Source organism: Panthera pardus, unplaced genomic scaffold (assembly GCF_024362965.1).
Source record: "Panthera pardus isolate Hobbes unplaced genomic scaffold, ASM2436296v1 HiC_scaffold_26, whole genome shotgun sequence".
NCBI lineage: Eukaryota > Metazoa > Chordata > Mammalia > Carnivora > Felidae > Panthera > Panthera pardus.
Window position 1 is genome coordinate 1,908,467 of NW_026526832.1, and position 23,039 is coordinate 1,931,505.

Sequence of the window (23,039 nt, forward strand, 5' to 3'; positions counted from 1 at the left end):
GTTTTGGTTCTTACAGGAGGATGTGTCAAGGACCTACTTTGCCTGTCATCAGAAACAGAAGTCCTACTGTTAGAACTTGTTTTTGTTGTTGTTGTTGTTGTTGTTGTTGTTTTGTTTTGTTTTGTTTTAACGATTAAATATTTGATGAGATTGCTTTCTTTCAAAGTTGAAAGGATAATTTAATATTAAATACTGTTGTCTTGTACATGATTTAGAGAGGCAGGTTTTAAGTTTGTGACCAAGTATCTCCCAGAGAGTGAGAAAGAGAATGGCAGCCTTCACATCTCAGTAAATTTAAGGTGTTTTCTGTTGGCAGGATTGATTACTCCGGAAGACAGGAAATATGGAACAACAAATCTTCACTTAGACGTATCTGATGCAGCCAATGTCATGGTGTATGTGGGAATTCCCAAAGGACAGTGTGACCAAGAAGAAGGTAGGGTGCTGCTGAGCATAAAAGTGGGGCTTACTCTCTGAGCTGGAGACTTTGGTGTGATATTTGCTTTCTCTTGCTCCAGAAGTCCTTAAAACCATCCAAGACGGAGATTCTGATGAACTCACAATAAAGCGATTTATCGAGGGAAAAGAGAAGCCGGGAGCCCTCTGGCATATATACGCTGCAAAGGACACAGAGAAAATACGAGAATTCCTTAAAAAGGTGTGCCCTTTATCCTATGGCATGTGAGGAGGGAGGCGTGGAGAATAGCAGTATTATAAATTACCACATGTTGAGACTAGCTGGTTACCAGGAACTCATCACGGCCTCAAAAGTTAGACCTGTGCCTGTCAGACTGATGTGGCTGAAGCTGGTTGCTGAGGAACAGACTTCAAAGTGATTAGGTTCACACCTTTGAAAAGAGGAGAGGGGCCTTGCCTTTTTCCTTATGACTGTGTTTTACATTATAGTGGATTTGGAGATTTTTGTGCTCTACCTTCAGGTTAGTTCCTCTGATCATCTGTTAGTACCGGTTTGTTCTTAATTTTTTTTTTTTAACGTTTATTTGTTTTTGAGACAGAGACAGAGCATGAACGGGGGAGGGTCAGAGAGAGAGGGAGACACAGAATCTGAAACAGGCTCCAGGCTCTGAGCAGTCAGCACAGAGCCCGACGTGGGGCTCGAACTCACGGACCGCGAGATCATGATCTGAGCCGAAGTCGGACGCTTAACCGACTGAGCCACCCAGGCGCCCCAGTACCGGTTTGTTTTTATTGCCTTGAAAATCTGAGTACTGTACTTTAGAGGTTCACATAAAATTCCTTGGCCCTTGATATCTTTGCTCAGAGTGAGTTACTTAGGTCCCTGTAGGTTTTGTCTACCCTCACTAGTAGTAGGTCAGGAAAGCCTCAGGCATTGCTTGTGGCCATTAGCTTGTGAAGGGTCATTGGAAAGGGATGCAGGGGTTTTTAAGATTTCAGGTTTCTAGTAGTAGGCAGATTGTTCAGCAAGGGCTGTGTCTGGAAAGTTCTAGGCGAAATGGACACACTCAGTTTTTAAACCTGTTTGCCACTGAGGCTACTGATTGCAGCCCAAGCATCTGTGACTGACATTCTTCAGTTCATGAGGAATGAATGTGAATACTCCTAGCCTGTTGCCTGGTACCAGGTAGGTCCTTAACCAGTATTGGTTTGAGTCAAAGCTGTTTCTTACTTGGGATCATTGGACTCTTTCAAAACCTGCTGGTCACCATATTGTTCCTTTGTGTCAACCTGAGTCTGGGCTGCCAAATAACTGTGTCTAGAATAAACAGATTTATTCTATGGCTATCTTTGGGACTCGTCTGTAACACTGTATTTCAGATTGTTAAATGAGTATAGATTTTTAATAACTGCAATACAGCAAGTCTGTTTCTAAGGAACTTGAGCCTGTTTATGTTCAAAAGTTTAGACCAGGGACGCCTGGTGGCTCAGTTAAGCATCCGACTTTGGCTTAGGTCATGATCTCGCACTGTGTAGGTTCAAGCCCCGTGTTGGGCTCTGTGCTTACAGTTCAGACCCTAGATCCTGCTTCAGATTCTGTGTCTCCCTCTCTCTCTGCCCCTCCTCCTCTTGCACTCTGTGTCTCTCTCTCTCAAAAAATAAACGTTAAAAAAAAAAAAAATGTCTAGACCAAAATATTGTCCAAATATAGCATTTCCAAATATATGCAGACTGCCAGTCAGAGATTATTGGAAATAACAGAAGGAAAACCACATTTTCTTTCAGTTTTCTCTTGGTTCGTTCAGTTAATGTCTTTGAGTATTACTTGTCTCTTTCTGCCAACAGAGTATCTGTTAAGGAAGGCCTGACATCTGTTGACTGCCCACACTATTCAGAGGGGGAAAGTGCCCTCGCTGGGCCTCAATACATTGCTCAGTTTCATATTACTTCAAATGTATTCTAGGTATCAGAAGAGCAAGGTCAAGAAAACCCAGCAGACCATGATCCCATTCATGATCAGAGCTGGTATTTAGACCGATCACTAAGAAAGCGTCTTCACCAAGAGTATGGAGTTCAAGGCTGGGCTATTGTACAGTTTCTTGGGGATGTGGTATTTATCCCAGCAGGAGCTCCACATCAGGCAAGAAACATTACTTTATTCTTTATTCTCCTTACACTAAGAACTTTTGCATATGTGTTACTGATGCAGCTTGTGTTTTCCAGGTTCATAACTTATATAGCTGTATCAAAGTGGCCGAAGATTTTGTTTCTCCAGAGCATGTTAAACACTGTTTCTGGCTTACTCAGGAATTCCGTTATCTGTCACAGACTCACACCAATCATGAAGATAAATTACAGGTAAAAATATTACTGATTCCTGGTGTTCTCTGACTCTGGCTTCATGACCCATTATTGACCTTATAAAGAGAGTCTGTGAACTTGGCCATATCACCCTTGGCACATGAGTTGATGAACTGGCTTATGTCTAGTTCCACTGTCTACATAGGCCAAGGAGGAACAAACATAGAAGAAATCTTACCTTGGTTTGCTGTTGTTTAGACTGTAAATACTGTGCCCCAAGAGAAAGGCTTTAGTATTGAAAATGAATAGATCTGATATCTAATCCTGGCTCAACTGCCAGACATTGGTCTTGAACAAAGACTCTTAATGCTGTGTTGTTATCCTTGAATAGAGCAGAATCTTGAGTATCCAAAGAGGATCCAGAGAGTGGGTTCAAAGATGCTTTTAATAGTGAATTATGTAAAATATAATTTCATACTTGGAAAACTAGGGGAACATACAGGTTTTGAAAAATTGTACCTTGGGACTTGCCTCTCCCTGAATTCACCAGGCTCAGTGCCACGTGGCATCAAAACCTGCATGAGGGGGAAAAGGCATGGGTTTAAAATAGGTGTGAAATACTGGCCTAATGGAGTCTAGGGGCCTTTTCAGTATTGACACGTTGAATACTGAGTTTTAAATTTGGAGAGAGGGGCTTCCTGAGCGGCTCAGTTGGTTGAGCGTCCAACTCTTGATTTCGGCCCAGGTCATGATCTCACGGTTCATGGGATCAAGCCCCATGTCAGGCTCTGTGCTGAGCATGGAGCCTGCTTGAGATTCTCTTTCTCCTTCTGCCCCTCCTCCCTGCTCATGTGTTCTCTCTCTCCCTCTCTCTCTGTCTCTCTGACTCTAAATTTAAAAAAATATTAAAAATTAAAAAATTTTTAATTTAGAGAGAATGGTGGTAAAATTGGTAAGGGAAAAGTTTACTCTTAAGGACAGATTTTAGATTTATTGGTGAACTGACCATGTTTTCTCCTGTCCTTTTAGGTGAAGAATGTTATCTACCATGCAGTGAAAGATGCAATTGCTATGCTGAAAGCCAGCGAATCCAGTTTCAGCAAACCGTAGGGGTCCAAGGGACGCCTTAACCCCTGTACATTGGACGTGAATTACTGGCAGCTGTTCAAATTCTTCAGGCAGGATTCCTGTGGACTTTGAGATTCATGTTACCTCATCTTCTTTTTTAAACTGTACCCAACTGGTAAGGGTACTCTGTCTAATGTATATTTCTAGTGTTTACACACACTAAATGTGTATATGTAGGAACTATTTACAGAACATGCATCCTTAAACTGTGACTTTTCACCTAGTGCAGACCTTCTACCATGCTGTAAAAACAAAACCTCTTACCAGCTCTGGAACAATACCTGCAGTTATTCCCAGCTGTTTGGTTGGACAGCTTAGTCAAATGGATTTGTAACTCTTAGGAATCACTGCACGGTTTATTTGGCTGTATTTTGTTTTGTGTCTGTCTGAGTATCCTCTCCCCTACCCCTTAGGGTTCAGATGAGCGATGGAGGAAATGACAGCTAACGATGCAGTTCCTACTGTATTGCATTAGGACTGGCATTATATAGCAGAAATCAACTACTGTACAATTCTTGGGTTTAACCATCTTTAGTTAAATGGAGTTTTAATTTAAATGAAGCTTTGCTAATTTTAAGTGTTAAGCATTTTGCATTAAAGTATTCATATAATATTTTGACTCCACTCATTGGCATTATTATCCTCTGGTTATAGATTCAGCACACTTTTCTGCAATGTTCTAGGTATAAGAGGTTGCTCCGGGAATGCCTCTTAAAAGCAAAAAAAATTAGATGCTATAGTGATTTGTGAGTGATAATTTATAATGCTAACATGGAAATAAGTTTCTTCTTAGCCAAATGGAAGCCTTGTCACACTTTTGCAAAGAAATACCGCCAATTAACTAAATTTGGAAGTGGAAGTTAACCAAGAAATCAAATAGTGACTGGTTAAATGGTTCTAAAAAAATATTTCAAAGAGATTGAAATACTTTGTCTTGTCTTTCATAATATAAGAGTTTACGAAGGAAAAGGAAATTATTAGAAATTTTAGAACAGTAGGATCTTAAGACAATCCTTTCTGAAGGAAGAGAATTCATCAGGAAGCCACCTTTCTGTATTTCCCTGGGCTTCTCTCCAAGCCAGGCCTCAAAGGAGTCCCACCGATAGTTACACCACTGTTATTCATAATCAAATAGATTGTAACAAGTGTGAAAACAGAAAGCCACCATGAACAAGAGTCGATAAGAACTTTCAAATTGCCGTATTAAACCTGCAAAGGTTTACAGACTGGAATGATCCAGTATTATTTTATATTCTGAACTGTTTAATACATTAAAAGAAATGAGAGTATTGGAATATGATGAAAGAATGAGATTTCCAGAAATGACCAAATATGGAAAGAAGCTAAATAGCATTTATAGAAATGAGACATGATGGTTAAAATTAGAAATTCAGCAGATGAGTTAAACAGAAAAAATTCTTTTATGAACTGGGAGATTGGTAAAAATATAGAATACGGCATTGAATAACAGGAAACTATAAAGAAGTGTTAACTGATAAGCAGGACACTGAAAAATACATGTTTGATAGTGAGTGAAAGCCAAGAGAATCGGGGCGGGGGGGGGAGAAAGATGCTGTTCAGAGATAATTTTCCAGTATTAATGACCTCATCAGATTAGAGAAGCCCACCTAAATCAAGCAAGATAAGTTAAAAGTCCACCTGTATGTTAATAAATTAAAAGACTACTCAAACAAGTAGGTTTTATATTAAAAGCAGCCAGAGTGGGGAAAACATGATCTTCAGGGAAGTGACAGACGAACAGTTGACTTCGTAACAGCAACGGTGGAGGTCAGAAGAAAATAGATTCCATTCTTCCGGTGCTGAAGAACATAGCCAAAAATAGAAATACAGACACAGCAAAATTATTCCTCTGTTCTTTATGGAAAATTTCAGATGAAAACCAGAGTTTATTTTCAGGCCCTCGCTGAAGGAACTTTTAAGGATATCCTTAGGAAAGAAAACCCAGAGCATGCAAGAAAAAAATGGAGTACAAGGGAAATTATAAACTTCTGGATGAATTTAAACAATAATAGTGTTAACCAATATTTTTTAAGGTATGGATAAATTTCCTTAAAAAGTTAAACAGAACTAACATATGTGATCCAGCAGTTCCACTCCTAGGCTTACTTAAAAGAATTGAAAGCAAGGATTCAGATACCCATACACTTGTGTTCTTAGCATCATCATTCACAAGAGCCAAAAGGTGGAAACAGCCCAGGTGTTCATCAACAAATGAGTGAATAAACAAGATGTGGCATAATACATACGATGGAATATTTTTTGGTCTTAAAAATGAAGGAAATTCTGGCACATGCTATATAACATGGATGAATCTGGAAAGCATGCTAAGTGAGACAAGCCAGACACAGAAGGAGAGATACATGATTTCACATCTATGAGAAATAATCAGGGGCACCAGGGTGGCTCATTTGGTTAGGCGTTCAGCTTCGACTCAGGTCATGATCTCGCGGTTCATGAGTTCGAGCTCCCCGTCGGGCTCTGTGCTGACAGCTTGGAGCCTGGAGCCTGCTTCGGATTCTGTGTCTCCCTCCCTGCCCCTCTCTGGCTTGCTCACTCGCTCGCTCTCTCAAAAACAAATATTAAAAACAATAATCATAATCTTCGAGAAGTCAAATTTCATAGAGAGAGTAGAATGATGCTGGGAATGGAAGGGAGTGGGAGTGGGAGTTACTGTTTGATGGGTAGAGTTTCTCTCTGGGCTGATGAAGTTCTGGGGATGGATGGTGGTGATGGTTGCACAACATTGTAAATGTACTTGCTACCACAGAATTGCACATTTAAAAATGGTTAAAATACTCAATTTTTTCTTACGTATATTTTACCAAGATAAAAAAACAACATTCTTATTTTTAAAAAACCGATTAGAAGGGCAGGAAAGAAGGAACAAATGGGACTTTTCTGAATACTCCAAATGCAAGATACAGATGGTCTGACTGTAATAAAAGACTTGACTATATGCTGCTTATGAAAGAGATGGTTTGTAGATTAAAAATAAAAGTACAGAAAAGAATTATACCATGTAAACACTACTCATATGAAAGTAAGTATGGCTATATTGATACCAATTTTAAGATTTTAAGATAAAGAGTATTACCGGAGAGAAAAAGCGTTTTTGTTTTTTTTTTTTTTTTGGTTTGTTCTAGAAAAAATTTTTTGTTTGCTTATAGTTGACACAATTTTACATTAGTTTCAAGTGTACAGCATAGTGATTGGACAACTCTATACATCATAATACACTCACTACAAGTGTAGCTACTATCTGTCACCATACAACGCTATTACAATATCGTTGGCCATATTTCCTATGCTGTATCATTTATTCCTATGACCTATTCTATAACTGGAAGCATATCTCCCACTCCCCTTCACCCATTTTGCCCATCTTCCACCCCCTTTCCCTCTGGTGACCATCAGTTTATACGTCTAGCTCTGCTTTTTGTGTCTTAATTCATTTGTTTTTTTAGACTTCACATATGAGTGAAATCATGAAGTATTTTTTCTTGCTAAAAAAAACTTAGTGGTCATAAAAGGGTTAACTTGGAAGATATAATAATCTTACTGGCTACATACCTAATTAGGAGAGCTTCAAAATAATATGAAGCAAAATTTGACAGAATTAAAGGAGAAAAGAAATTCACAGTCATAGTTGGTGATTCTACCTCTTTCTGTAATTAATACAATAAACAGACATAAAACCAGTATAAGTACAAAATAATTGAACCTATCAACCAAATCAGCATTTATTAGAACACTAAAGCCAATGACTGTAAAACACACATTCCTTTCAAGTACGTATTGATTGTTCACCCAGAAAGGCCATAGACTGTACATTTCAATGGATTATGTAAATTGAAATTGTATAAGGTACGTTCTTGATGTGATGACAGTGGAATTTAAACAGTAAAAAGATAACTGCAAAATTCTCAAATGTTGAGAAATTAGGCAGCATACTTCTAAGTAACCTACTGATCAAAGAAAACATCAATTGAAATCAAATTATTGGAACTGAATAATAATACATTTCAAAAATAGATTCAGTTACAATAGTGCTTAGAGAGGAACGTATAATTTTCAGTGTATGAGAAAAAGGTTTAAACTGTATGTATATAATATAGAATATGTTTTGGAGATTTTTGCATTTTTGTTAATGAAGGGTATTGATCTAAAAAAAACTTTTTTATATTGATCTAAAATTTTGAAATGTCCTTGTAATGTTGGGTTATGATATTGAAGTTATAACCTAAAACAAGTTAGGAAGTATTTTCTCTTCATCTAATTGCTGAAAAAAATATATATATAGATCGATACATATCTATCTATATCTATCTATCTATATATATATATATAGTTGATCCTTGAACAACACAGGTTGGAACTGCAGAAGTTCATTTATGCATGGGTTTACTTCAATAATTGGAAACATTTTTGGAGATCTGCAACAATTTGAAAACTCACAGATAAACCCTGTAGACTGGAAACACTCAAAATTTGAAAAAGGAACGTCAAAAATGTATAAAATATATGTAGGCACTAGGCTCTTTTTTCATTTATTACATAAAATGTACTATTATGAAAAGTTAAAACTTAATAAAATTTAGGAACAGAAACACAGGCTATATATATACATGGTGCCATTCGCAGTCAAGAAAAGTAAACAAAGATGCAGTATGAAGTAACTGCATAAAATCAGTTGTACATATTGTACCATAATAATTTCATAACCACCTCCTGCTGAAGTGAGCACACGTAAAACACCATGTGACACTAGTCCTCTCTGCATGAGCAGTTCACATCTTCAGTAAATTGCATATTGTATTGCAAACTGCCTTCTTTCAGTTGCCATGTATTTTTGTGTTTAGTGCAGTACCATATACACTACAACAGGGGGCCCACATGAAGTGCCACTAATGGTGCTGGAGGTTCTAAGAAGCAGAGAAAAGTCATGGCATAAGGAAAAGTTGAATTGCTTGGTGAGTACCATTGATGGAGATCTGCTGCTGATGCCTACCATTTCAAGACAAACCCAAGTGTAAGGACTGTTGTTAAAAAGAAAAGGAAATTCATGAAGTCATGGTTGTGGTACACCAGAAGGTGCAAAACATTTTCTGTGAAATATTTTATCTTCTTGAAAATGCAGCATTTATGTGGGTGCAGGATTGCTATTAGGAAGGCATATCTATAGACTAATATCATTCGACAACAACTTAAAAGGCAAAAAATCTAAAACTGGAGAATGTAACACCAGCAAAGGATAGTTTGATAATTTTAGAAAGGTTTGGCTTAAGAAATAACAAGAGAAGCCGTTTCTACTGACCCAAAAGCAGTAGACGAGTTCCCAGAAGCCATTAAGAAAATCATTGAGAAAGGATATCTGCCTGAGCAGATGAAAGAGCACTATTCTGGAAAAGTCTCAAAGGACATTTATTAGGAAGAGAAGCAAGTACCAGGATTTAAGGCGAGAAGGGGATAGATCGGCTAACTTTACTGTTAAGTGCAAATGCAGTCGGGTTGCTGATGAGGACAGCCCTTATCTTTGAAGCTGCTAACCTCCAAGCTGGAAGGTGAAGGGAAAAGATAAACACCAACTGCCAGACTTTTGGTCTCACAAAGAAGGCCTGGACAATGAGAACCTTTTTCTGGGTTGGTTACATTGATGCCCCCGAAGTCAGGAAGTACCTTGCCAGCAAGGGACTGTGTTTTGAAGTTCTTTTGAAATTGGACAAATACCCCTTGCCACTCAGAACTCTATGAGTGTAACATTGAAGGCACTGGAGTGTCTACATGCCCCCCAAACACAAGGTCTCTAGATCTGGGGTGTCATAAAAACCTTTACGGCTCATTACACCTGGTACTCTATGGAAAGGATTGTAAACGCTATGGAAGAGAGCCCTGATGAAGGGTTAAACTGTTGAAGATCCCTCCATTGTTACAGAAAAAAGCTGTGAAAGCTACCAAGCCCAAAATAATAAATTCTTGCTGGAGAAAACTGTTCAGATACTGTGCATGACTTAATAGGATTTATGACAGCCAGCCAATCAAGGAAATTATGAAAGAGATTGTGAATATGGCAAAAGGGTGGGGGTTGAAGAGTGTTAGGGTATGGATATTGGAGAAATCCAAGAGCTAACAGACACCGCATCAGAGAAATTAAGACTTGATAGGAATTAACGGTGCCTGACAATGAGGAAGAAGATGCAGTCAAAGCAGTGCCAGAAGATAAATTGCCCTTAGACAATCTGGCAGAAGGGTTCCCGATCATTCAAGACTGCTTTTGACTTCTTTTCATAAAAGAAGTAACATGGACCCTTCTATGATACAGGCACTGGAACTAAAGCAAATGGGGGAAGAGGGATTGGTATCATATAGAAACATCTTTAGAGACATAAAAAGACAAGTCAGATATTATGATGTATTTCCATAAAGTTACACTGAGGCATGAGGCCTCAGGAGGTGGAAGGCCACCTCCACCTCCATCCCTGAGACAGCAAGACCATCTCCTCCTCTCCCTCCTCTTCCTCAGACAACTCAACATGAAGATGAAAAGGAAGACATTTATGATGATCCACTTTTATCAATAGTAAGTAATCATGCCATACAGTTAATAAGCTGATCTGTTGTGTATGTATGTGTCTATATTTGAAAATATAATTGCATGGCAAGAATGGCAAATAAGAATAGCTATAAGGTGAGTGATCTTTAACATAAAATTAATAAGGGTTAGTTTTCTTACTGTTTTCTGCTTTCAAACAGAAAACAGTTTTTCTTACTGTACAGTATGCCTCTCATAATTTGAGAAACTGCCTATCAGCCCATCATCACAGGTAAGTGGGTTTTTTTAATGTAACATTTCCAGTACTGTAAATATGACTGTAACTCTGTAGGTCATAAAAATTGTATAGAGATTCATTCATTAGTGCATAGGCTAGGGTACTGTGAAGCATTTGGATCAATTGCACTAGGCTACCATAAAGCAATCCTGTTGCTGCTGCTTCATTATCAGTGCATACATCATTATACTAGTAAATATATATGAATTTCTTTCTTACATTCTTTCCATCTTTTATGGCTAGAGTTATGTCTACAGTGTTTGATGTCACATAAGACAATATTGACGTAGGTGCTGACAAGTGACTCATCTTGTAAACAGACGACGTAAATTTAAGGTATTGATAAATACAGTACAGAACTGCTGGTGTATTTTCCCTTATGATTTTTCCTAAGAACATTTTCATTTCTCTGGCTTACTTTACTGTAAGAATATATTATATAAGACATATACAAAATATGTTAATTGACTTTTTACATTATTGTAAGGCTTCCAGTCAACAGTGAGCTATTAAGTTTTGGGGGAGTAAAAGTTTTATGCAGATTTTTTACTTCATAGGCCAGTGCCCTTAACCTCTGTGTTGTGCAAAGATCAGCTCTACTAATATTTCTTTCTTGAATATTTATATAGATGCCCTTCATTAGTGAAAATATAGGCTAGAGAGACTTCTAACTATGGATTCAATTTCTTTAACAGATCTAGGACTATTCAGGTTTCATATTTTATATTTCTAGTTTATTATTTTATTTTATTTATTTTATTATTTTATTTTAGCTATTGGCTTGTCATATATGGCTTTTATTGTGTTGAGGTACATTCCCCCTATATACTTTGTTCAGAGTTTTTATCATAAATAGATGTTGAATGTTGTCACATGCTTTTCCTGCATCTATTGACATGATCATATGTTTTTAAGCTTAAGAGAGAGAGAGTGGGGGAGGGACAGAGAGAGTGGAAGACAGAGAATCTCTCTGCTGACAGCACAGAGCCTGATTCAGGGCTCGATCCCACAAACCATGAGATCATGACCTGAGCTGGAATCAAAAGTCAGATCTTAACTAACTGAACCACCCAGGTACCCCATGATCATATGATTTTTTTTTTAATTTTTTTTTAACGTTTATTTATTTTTGAGACAGAGAGACAGAGCATGAACGGGGGAGGGTCAGAGAGAGGGAGAGACAGAATCTGATACAGGCTCCAGGCTCCAAGCTGTCAGCACAGAGCCCGACGCAGGGCTCAAACTCACGGACCGTGAGATCATGACGTGAGCCGAAGTCGGCTGCTTAACTGACTGAGTCACCCAGGCGCCCCGATCATATGATTTTTAAGCTTCATTTTGTTAATGTGGTATATCACATTGATCTGCAGAGGCTGAACCATCCTTGTACTCAGGATAAATCCATTTGGTTATGGTGTATGATTCTTTGAATGTATTGTTGAATTCAGTTTGCCAATATTTTATTCAGATTTTTGCATCTGTGTTCATCGGGGATATTGGCTTATAATTTTTTTGTGGTGACTTGTCTGTTGTTGACATCACTGTAATGCTGGCCTTGTGAAATGAATTTGGAAGTGTTCCCGCTTCTATTTTTTGGAAGAGTTTGGAAAGGATAGTTATTAATTCTAATTTGAATATTTGGTAGAATTTATCAGGGAAGTCATCTGGTCCTAGACTTTTTTTTGGGGGGGGGGGAGGTTTTTGATTACTAATGCAATCTCCTTACTAATATTCAGTCTGTTTGGATTTCTTCCTGTTTCTTCATGACTCAGTCTTGGTAGGTTGTATGTTTCTAGGGATTTATCCATTTCTTCTAGGTTGTAAAATTTGTTGGTGAATAGTTGTTCATAGCAGTCTCTTATGATCCTCTGTATTTCTGTAGTATCCGTTGTAACATTTTCTCTTTCATTGTGGATTTTTGAGTCTTCTCTTTTTACTTGGTGAGTCTAGCTAAAGGTTTACCAATTTTGCTTGTCTTTTGAAAGAACCAGCTTTCAGTTTCATTGATTTTGTTCTATTGTCTTTTCAGTCTCTATTTCATTGAGTTTCACTCATCATTGTTATTTCCTTCCTTCTGCTAACTTTGGGCTTTATTTGTTCTTTTTCTAGTTCCTTAAGGTGCCATGTCAGGTTGAGATTTTTCTTGTTTCTTGATGTAGGCATTTCTTGCTAGGAATTTCCCTCTTAGAACTGCTATTGCTGGGGCACGTTGGTGACTCAGTCGGTTAAGCACCCGACTTTGGCTCAGGTCATGATCTCGCAGTTCGTGAGTTTGAGCCCCACCTTGGGCTCGGTGCTGACAGCTCAGAGCCTGGAGCCTGCTTCGGATTCTGTGTCTCCCTCTCTCTCTGCCTCTCCCCCGTGTGCACTCTGTCTCTCTCAGGAATGAATAAATGTTAAAAAAATTTTTTTTTTAATAAAAAGAACTGCTGTTGCTGCATCCCACAAGTTCTGGTATGCTTTATTTCCATTTTCATTTGTCCCAAGGTAATTCTTGATTTCTCTTTGATTACTTCTTTGACCCACTGTTTGTTCATAGCATGTTGCTTAATTTCCAAATATTTGTGAATTTTCTAGGTTTTTTCTTGCAATTGATTTCTAGTTTCATAGCATTGTCACTGGAAAAGCAGCTTATGATTTCAGTTACCTTAAATTTATTAAGACTTGTGGCCTGACATATAATCTATTCTAGAGAATGTTCCATGTACACTGAGAAGAATGTATATTCTGTTGCTTTTAGATGGAAAGTTTCTGGTATATGTCTGTTAAGTACATCTTGTCTAATATGGGTCTATCTATTGGTGTAATTTGGGTATTGAGGTCCTACAATTGTAGGACAATTGTATTGCCTACAATTGTATTGCCATCTATTTCTCCCTTTAGGTCTGTTAATATTTGCTTTATATATTTAGCTGCTTTTGTGTTGAGTGCATAAACATTTATCAGTGTATATCTTCTTGTTGGATTGACCCCTTTATCAATATGTAATGTCCTTCTTTGTCTCTTATAATATTTTTATTATATCTTATAAGGTGCTAGTTATATAATTAATCTAACATATATTAATTATATCTAATCTATGTGTGTGTTACATATAGATATATATAAAGGACAATATGACCATGATTTATTCCAAGAATGCAAGATTAGTTTAATGTTTGAAAATCAGTCCAAGGGGTGCCTGGGTGGCTCAATTGGGTAAATGTCAGACTTGATTTCAGCTCAGGTTCTTATCTCACAGTTTGTGAGTTTGAACCCTGTGCTGACAGATGGAGCCTGCTTGGGATTCTCTCTCTCTGCCCCTCCCCTGCCAACAATTTTGCTCTCTCTCTCTCTCAAAATAAATAAAACTTAAAACAAGTAAAAGAAATAAGTCCAAGTATTTCAGTGCATTAACAGAATAAAGAGGAAAAACTTAACTGTCAGTAGATCAGAAAAAGCTTTTGATAAAATTCAACAGCCTTTTTTGATAAAAATTCTCAATAAACTAGATACGATAAAGGGGATTTATTAAAAGCTACAGCTAAAATGATATATAATGGTAAAATATTTTGTACTTTCTCCTAAAGGTCAGGAACAAATCAATGATGTTCTCACTCTAACCACATCCACTCAACATCCACTCCTAACCAGTTCAATGAGGGGAGAAAAAGATTTGAAAGTAAGAAGTAAAATTGTCTTTATTCCTGGATGGCATGATTGTGTACATGAAAAATCCAAAAGAATCTATAAAGTACCAGAATAAATTAATTTAGCAAGGTCACAATAACAATATATAAAAATCAGTTGTATTTCTAAATATTAGCAATAAACAAGTTTAGAATGAAATTTTAAAATAACATTTACAATAGCAAAAAAAGTAAAATTGCTCAGAGGAAATTTAATTGAAAGACATGCAAGACTTTTACATTGAAAACTACAACTGCAAAATGAAAGATGTGTATATAAGGAAAAGTACACCATGCTCCTGGGTTAGAAGGCTCAATATTGTTCAGATAAGTTTCCCCAATGTAGATTTATAGATTGTTAGAAAACAAGTCTTTCTGGTTCTTTCATGTTTTTGCATACACTGTGAGTGAGGCACTGACTACCCTTTGTTTTGGACTATCTTCTCAAAGCTGTTTGATAGTAAACAGTCTTATAAGAGATACTGCATCCCTGTGGAGGAAAACTGCCCATTACAAAACATTTGGGTTCCCTGAGCCCAGTATCCCTCTCCTATAATATAACCTCTGTAGATGGAGGTATTATTTGGCCCTCTTGACATCACCGTGGGAATTGGGGCTTGAGGCACTGGCCAAATATGTGAATATTGAGTCTCAAATTCTTCACTAGCATCCATGGAAATGTGGCAGGCTAATTTGTTAGCTTGTACATAGAGTAAGATACTTGTAGAATGCACCTGAAGAATTACACAAAAGAAAAAGTGTAGCTTTAAAAGCATTTATGAGAAAACAAAGACCAGAAAAAATAAATATTTAACTCAAAAAACTAGAAAAATAAAGTACTCTCACAGTACACAAAAGGAAAAGATTAATAAAAGAAATTTATGAAATGGAAACGATCAACAAAATTAAAGCTGAATCTGAAAAAATCAGTAAAATAGACAAACTTCTGGCAAGACTGATGAAGAAAAAGTACAAATGAATAATATTAAGAATGAAAATGAAAATGTAACTACAAATATGGCAGAGATTTTAAAAATCTTAAATGAATCATTGTTAATTTATTTAAAACATGAAATCTGGACAGTATTCTAGAAAAATTATCAAAATTGACTCTTGAAAATCTGGATAAATAGTATTAAAATAACTAAATCGTTAATTAAAAATTTTGCACAATCCATACCCCCAAAAGGCGGCAGGCATAGACAGTTTTTTAAGTGAGTTTGTATCAAGGTTAGAAAATAATCCTTATTTTATGCAAAATTAGCCAAGAGGATAGATAACAGAACTATTTAGTGGATTTTATAAGGCTAGTACACTTGATACCAAAATCTGACAAGAAAAGGAAATTACAGGCCAATATTACTTATAAACATACTGGCAAAAATCCTAGATAAATTACTGGGAAGTTCAAATCTAGCATGAATTAAAAATGGTGTGTCACTACCAAGAAAAGATTAAGGAATAAAAATCTGGTTTAATATCAGAATATTTAGACATTAACTCATCACTTTTAACAGAAGGCAAAAAATCCATGTGATCATCTCAAATATACAAAAGAATCATGTAGTAAATTCAACATAGATTTATATTTAAGTGTACAAGTGAGTGGCATTCACAAATCTCTGTAACCAGCACCATTATCCATTTCCAAAATATTTCATCACCCCAAACAGAAACTCTGAACCTATTAAGCAATAACCATTTTCTTCCCTACCTCCAGCCCTTGGTAACCTCTAACCAGTTTCTATCTATGGATTTGTATATTTTAGATATTTCTTATGAATTTGTATATTTTAGATATTTCTTATAAATATCTACGCTTTTGTGTGTAGCTTATTTAACTTGCAGGGTAATGCTTTCAAGGTGCATCCATTTGTAACATGTTTCCAAACTTCATACTTTTTTATGGCTGAATATTTCAGTGTATAACACATTGTGTTAATCCATTCACTTGATGATGGATACTTGAGTTGTTTCCACCTTTTAGCTACTGTGAATAACGCTGCTATGAGCACTTATGTACAAGTATCTGAGTCCCTGTTCTCAATCCTTTGGAGAATATAACCTGAAAGTGTAATTTCTGAGTCAAATGGTAATCATATATTTAACTTTTTGAGGTATCACCAAGCTGTTTTCCACATTCCACAATGGCGGTACCACTTTACATTCCTGCCAGCAATGCTTGGTGTAGTTCCAATTCATCCATGTCATCACCAACGTGTGCTGTTTTCCATTTTTGTCAAAGTGTAGCCATCTTCATAGGTATAAAATGTCATCCCATTGTTTGATTTGCATCTACCTAATGATGGTATCTTTGGGTATACATATTGGTCACTTGAATATCTTCTTTGGAGAAATGTCTACTTAAGTCCCTTGCCCATTTTTTTTTTAAACTGGGTTGGGTTGTCTTTTTGTGGTTATGAATTCTTTATATATTCTGGATATTAAGCCATTAACAAACATAATATTTGTACATATTTTCTCCCATTCTGTGTGTTTTTTCACTCTCTTGCTAGTGTCCTATGATGTAAAAAAATTCTTAAATTTTTAATTTTAGTAGTCTGAGTTACCCATTTTTTACTTTCTTTGGCTGTGCTTTTGGTGTTATATTTAGGAGAACATTGCCAAATTCAAGGTCTTATGATTTCTTCTAGGAGTTTTATGATTTAACTCTTAGATTTAGGTTTGATCTATTTTGAGTAAAGTAAGCTTCAAAATTCATTCTTTTGAATATGGTATTTCAGTTTTCTAACACCATTTGTTGAAGAGATTGTTCTTTCCCCATTGAAAACAGTTGACTATAGATGTGAGGATTTACTAACTAGGCTTCCAATCTATTAGACTATATATCTGTCCTTATGCCAGGGGTGCACTCTTGATTCTTGTAGCTTTTAAAATCAAGAACCATAAGCCCTCTTTGTTGTTCTTTGTTAAGATTTTTTTTTTTTTTTTTTAATACTCAGGGTCCCTTTAAATTCCACATGAGTGTTTTGAGTTGGGTCTGTTTATAAAAAATAAAACCCATCTGGGTTTTGAAAGAGATTACACTGAAACTACCTTTATGGGTTCGAATAGTAGTATCTTCACAATGTTAAGCCTTGTAATTCATGAACATGAGAAGTCTTTCAATTTATTGGTGTCTTTTTTTCTCCTCCTACCTTTATTGAGACATAATTGATATATTGTCTAAGTTTAACATGTACAAGGTGTTGATCTGATAAATTTACATATTCCTAAGTGATTACCTAGTGGTGTCTTCAATTTCTTTCAGCACTGTTTTCCAGTTTTCAGTGTACAAGTCTCATGCCTCCTTCGTTAAATTTATTCCTAAGTATTTTATTCTGTTTGATGTTATTGAAAGGGGAATTGTTTTTGTAATTTTCTTTTTGGATTGTTCCTTGCTGATATATACAAATGCAACTGATTTTTCTTTCAACCAATTTTTGCATGATTCTGTATCCTGCAATTTTGCTGAATTTATCAGTTCTGACAGGCGTGTGTGTGTGTGTGTGTGTGTGTGTGTAGAATACTTAGAGTTTTCTACATGAAAGATCATATGAGTAAAGATAATTTTAGATCTTCCTTTTCAGTCTGGGTACCTTTACTTTTTTAATCTTACCAGTTGCTCATGTCAGAGCTTCCAGTTCCATGTTGAATAAAAATACCTCAATGCAGGAACCCTTGTCTTGACTGTGATCTTTTTTTGCTTGCCTGCTCATGCTTGTATATTAAAATAAATCCAAACAGCTCTTCCCTTGCTCATTTCCCTGCATTTTCATGACACACTTTCTTATCCATTTCAGACAATTAGGAAGGCTGTTGCCCCTGGAGGATTAATTCTGGACTCCTCTTGCACTTAACTTTGTAATCCGACAGGCTTCTTTTTTACCCCAGACTTACAGTTTCCCTCTTTACCATCTTTTTTTATTTTCAGTGTCTGGTTCAACAATGATTTCTTTTTCTTTCTCTAGGACTTGAGACTGGGATTTTTTTCTCTTTTATTTTCCTTCCTCTAAAGGAAAAACTAGGTTTCATGACTTAAGTGTGAAGATGCAAGGTGAGTAACCTAGTCAAGATGCTAAGATACTAGTTCAGATACTAACTGGGTTGAGTGAAATCAATACCAAGGTTTTTAAAAAGTCCCTCATCACTTGCTTTGTTTATTTTTGCTTTTGTTCCTTTTACTTTTGAGGTCAGTTTCAGAAGAATCCTTGGCAAAATCTATGCTGAGGTGCTTACTACTTATGTTCTCTTCTAAACATTTTATGGCTTCTGGTCTTATGTTCAAATCTTTAATGCATTTTGAGTTAGGTTTTGTGTCTGGTGTAAGATAGTTTTTCAGTTTCTTTCTTTTGCCTTTTGCCAGTTTCATTCTGTCCAATATTCATAACACCATTTATTAAAGAGACTCCTTTCCCCATTGTATATTCTTGGCTTTTTTATGATTTTAAGGGGAAAGCTGTTTTTTTACTGTTGGGTACAATGTTAGCTGTACATTTTTCATATATGGTCTTTATGATGTTTCTAGTTCATTGAATGTTTTCTGTTCTGAAAATGTATTCGATTTTGTAAAATGCCTTTTCGGTGTCAATTGAGATGACCACATGGTTTTCTTCCTTCATTCTGTTAATATGGTGTATTATCTTGATTTTCTTATGTTGAACCACCCTTGCATTCCTGGAATAAATCTCTCTTGATCATGGTATAGAATCTTTTTAATATGCCACTGGATTTAGTTTCCCAGTATTTTGTTGAGGATTTTTGCAGCTATATCCATAGAGGATACTTGTAGTCTTCTTATAGTGTCTTTGTCTGGCTTTAGTATTGGGATATTGCTGGCCTTATAGTATGAGTTATGTAGTGTTCTCTCCTGTTCCATTCTTGGGGGAGAGTTTGGTGATTGGTGCCCATTCTTTTTTAAATATTTGGTAAAATTCACCAGTGAAGTCATCTGGTCCTGAAGTGTTCTTTGTTGGGGGTTGTGTTTTTTGATTCCTGATTGTTCCTTGTTTTACAGGTCTATATACATTTTCAGTTTTTCAGTTCCTCAGTCTTAGTAGTTTCTGTGTTACTGGGGCTTTTCCCATTTTACCTAGGTTTTTCCAATTTTTTTAGCATGTAGCTCTTTATGTTATTTTCTCATAAACCTTTTTTGTGTAACGTTGATAGTAATGCACCCTCTGATGTTAGTAACTGGAATCTTCTTGCTGTCCTCTTTCTCCTCCCTCTTACAGTCAGTCTAGATAAAGATCAACTTTGCTGATCTCTTTATAAAACTGTCTTTGGTTTTGTTGATTTTTCTGATTTTTGTTTCCAATTAGATTTCCACTCTAATCTTTTTATTTTCTTCTTTCTGCTATTTTTGGGTTACTTTGCTTTTCTTTCTCTAGTTCCTTAAGGTGACAGTTTATAGATTTGAGGTATTTTTCATTTTTAAATATTTGCATTTACAGTCATAAATCTCCCTCTAAGCACTATTTTTGCAGTAACTCTTGGCATGTTGTCTTTACATTTTCATTCATCTCAAGGTATTTTCTAATTTCCATTGTGATTTTTTTTCCTTGACCCTTTAATGTTGAGATAATTTCCACATATATGTGATTTTCCAGTTTCCCTGTTACTGAGTACTAGTTTCATTTCTTTGTGGTCAGAAAAGATATTTAGTATGGTTTCATTCTTTTTTACATTTCAAGAGACTTTGTGGCCTTACATGCTTTATCCTGGAGAATATTCCATTTAGAATAATGTGTATTTTTACTGTTGTTGGGTGTAGTATTATGTGTATGTCTATTTGGCCTAATTGATATATAGTGTCCATGTCCTCTATTTACGTATTGATTGTATGCTTGGGTGCTTTCTTTATTACTGAAAGTTCTATTATTATAGAACTATTTCTTCAATTCTGGCAACCTTTACTTCATATATCTTGGGGCTCTATTGTTAGGTGCACATATAATTGTTATATCCTTTTTTTTTTTAATGTTTATTTTTGAGAGAGAGGGATAGAGCAGGAGCAGGAGAGGGGCAGAGAGGGAGACACAGAATCTGAAGCAGGCCCCAGACTCTGAGCTGTCAGCACAGACCCTGATGTGGGGCTCAAACTCACAAACTGTGAGATCATGGCCTGAGCTGAAGTCAGACATTTAACTGACTGAGCTACCCAGGAGCCCCCTATAATTGTTTTATCTTCTTGATGGCTGACCCTTTTTCTTCAATATTTCATGTCCTTTATCTCTTATAATCTATTTTGACTTAAAATCTATTTTTGATATACTCATTTTTCAAACTCTTCATCACCTGTTAGTATTTTTTTTATTGTTGTTATTGGATTTTTCTTCTGTAAGATCTATACCCAATGTGGGTCTCAAACTCACAACCCCAAGATAGAGTCGCATGCTCCACTGACTGAGCCAGCTAGGCACCCCAACTTAAAATCTGTTTTAGTCTCATAATAATATAGGTGCCCCATATGTGTGTAACATATGAGTACTATTCACATGCATTATCTTTTTCCATTTTTTTTTCCATTTGTACTGTTTAAGTCACTGAGTTTTTTTTTTTTTTAATTCCACTGTAGTTAACATACAGTATTATATTAATTTCAGGTGTACATTATAGTGGCTCAGTAATTGCATCCATCACCCAGTGCTCATCATGACAAGTGCAGTTCTTAATCCTCATCACCTCTTTCATCCATCCCCAACCCACTCCCCTCTGGTAACCATCAGTTCTCAATAGCTAAGAATCTGATTCTTGGTTTGTCTCTTTTTTCCTTTGTACACTTTTTTGTTCTTAAATTCTGCATACGGGTGAAATCATATAGTATTTGTCTTCCTCTGACTTATTTCACTTAGCATTATACTCTCTAGCTCCACCCATGTTGGTACCAATGCCAAGATTTCATTCTTTTTGATAGTGAGTAATATTCCAATGTATATGTATACCACATCCTCTTTATCCATTCATCTATCTCGATGGACACTTGGGCTGCTTCCATAATTTGGCTATTGTAAATAATGCTGCTATAAACATAGGGGTGCATGTATCCTTTTGAATTCGTGTTTTTGTATTTTGGGGGTAAATACCTAGTAGTGCAACTAACCACTGGATAAAGTAGTCCTCTTTTTAACTTTCTGAGGAAAGTCCATGCTGTTTTCCAGAATGGCTGCACTGGTTTGCATTGCCACCAACAGTGCAAGAGGGGTCTTTTTCTCCATATCTTCACCAACACTTGTTGTCTCTCATGTTCTTTTTTATTTTAGCCATTGTGACAGGTATGAGTGATAACTCATAGTTTTGATTTGCATTTCCCTGATGATAAGTGATGTTGAGCATCTTTTCATGTTTTGGTTGGCCATCTGCATGGTTGTCTTCTTTGGAGAAATGTCTGTTCATGTCTTCCCATTCTTTAATTGGATTGTTTTTTGAGTATTGAGTTGTATAAGCTCTTTATATATTTTGGATACTAACCCTTTATTACATATGCCATTTGCAAATATCTTCTCCCATTCAGTAGGTTGCTTTTGGTTCTGTTGATTTGTTTCCTTCACTATGCAGAAGCTTTTTATCTTGATATTATCCCAACAGTTTATTTTTTGCTTTTATTTCCCTTCCCTCAGGAGATACATCTGGAAAAATGTTATGTCTGATGTCAGAGAAATTACTGCCTATGCTCTCTTCTAGGATTTTTATGGTTTCACATTTAGTTCTTTAATCAATTTTGAGTTTATTTTTGTGTATAATGAAAGAAAGTGATCCAGTTTCATTGTTTTGCATGTAGCTGTCCAGTTTTCCCAAAACCATTTGTTGAAGAGATTGTCTTTTCCCCATTGGATATTCTTTCCTCCTTTATTGAAGACTGATCATATAATTGTGGGTTTATTTCTGGGTTTTCTATTCAGTTCCATTGACCTATGTGTCTGTTTTTGTGCCCGCACCATACTGTTCTGATTACCACAGCTTTGTAATATAACTTGAAGTCTAGAATTGTGATACCTCCAGCTTTGCTTTGGCTATTTATGGTCTTTTGTTGTTCCATGTAAATTTTAGGATTTTTTGTTATGGTTCTCTGAAAAATACGGGTAGTATTTCTATCTTACTTTTAGAGAGAAAGAGAGGGAGGGGTGGGGAAGAGGACTGGAGGGAGAGAATCTTAAGCAGTCTCCATGCTCAGCACAGAGCCTGATGCAAAATCAAATCCCATGACCCTGTGATCATGACCTGAGTCAAGAGTCAGATGCACAACTGACTGAGCCACCCCAGTGTCCCACTGTTGGTATTTTGATAGGATTGCATTAAATCTGTAGATTGCTTTCAGTAGTATAGACATTTTAACAATATTTGTTCTTCCAATTCCATAAGCATGGAATGTCTATTTCTTTGTGTCATCTTCAGTTTCTTTCATCAGTGTTTTATTATTTTCAGAGTACAAGTCTTTCACCCATTTGGTGCAATTATAAATGGGATTGTTTTCTCAATTTCTTTTTCTGCTGCCTCATTGTTATAGAAATGCAACAGACTTATGCACATTAATTTTATATTCTGTGACTTTACTAAATTCATTTATCAGTTCTAGTTTTTGTGGAGTCTTTAGGTTTTACTATATATAGTATCATGTCATTTGCAAATAGTGAAAATTTTACTTTTTCCTTACCACTTAGACACCTTTTATTGCTTT

General features: G+C 36.2%; 1 protein-coding gene across 2 annotated transcripts in view; it reads left to right on the forward strand.

Annotated features, from left to right (window-relative positions):
- KDM3A (lysine demethylase 3A) overlaps nt 1-4,459 on the forward strand; it is a 52,970-nt gene extending 48,511 nt beyond the window's left edge. The window contains exons 22-26 of one of the 2 annotated variants that reach the window (XM_019444010.2): nt 317-436; nt 519-658; nt 2,381-2,557; nt 2,641-2,775; nt 3,748-4,459. In XM_019444010.2, coding sequence (XP_019299555.1) covers nt 317-436; nt 519-658; nt 2,381-2,557; nt 2,641-2,775; nt 3,748-3,828 — 653 coding nt within the window. In that variant the 3' untranslated portion in view covers nt 3,829-4,459. The remainder of the gene's footprint in view (nt 1-316; nt 437-518; nt 659-2,380; nt 2,558-2,640; nt 2,776-3,747) is intronic. The other variant, XM_019444032.2, reaches the window with a different exon arrangement.
- The last annotated feature ends 18,580 nt before the right edge of the window (nt 4,460-23,039 follow it).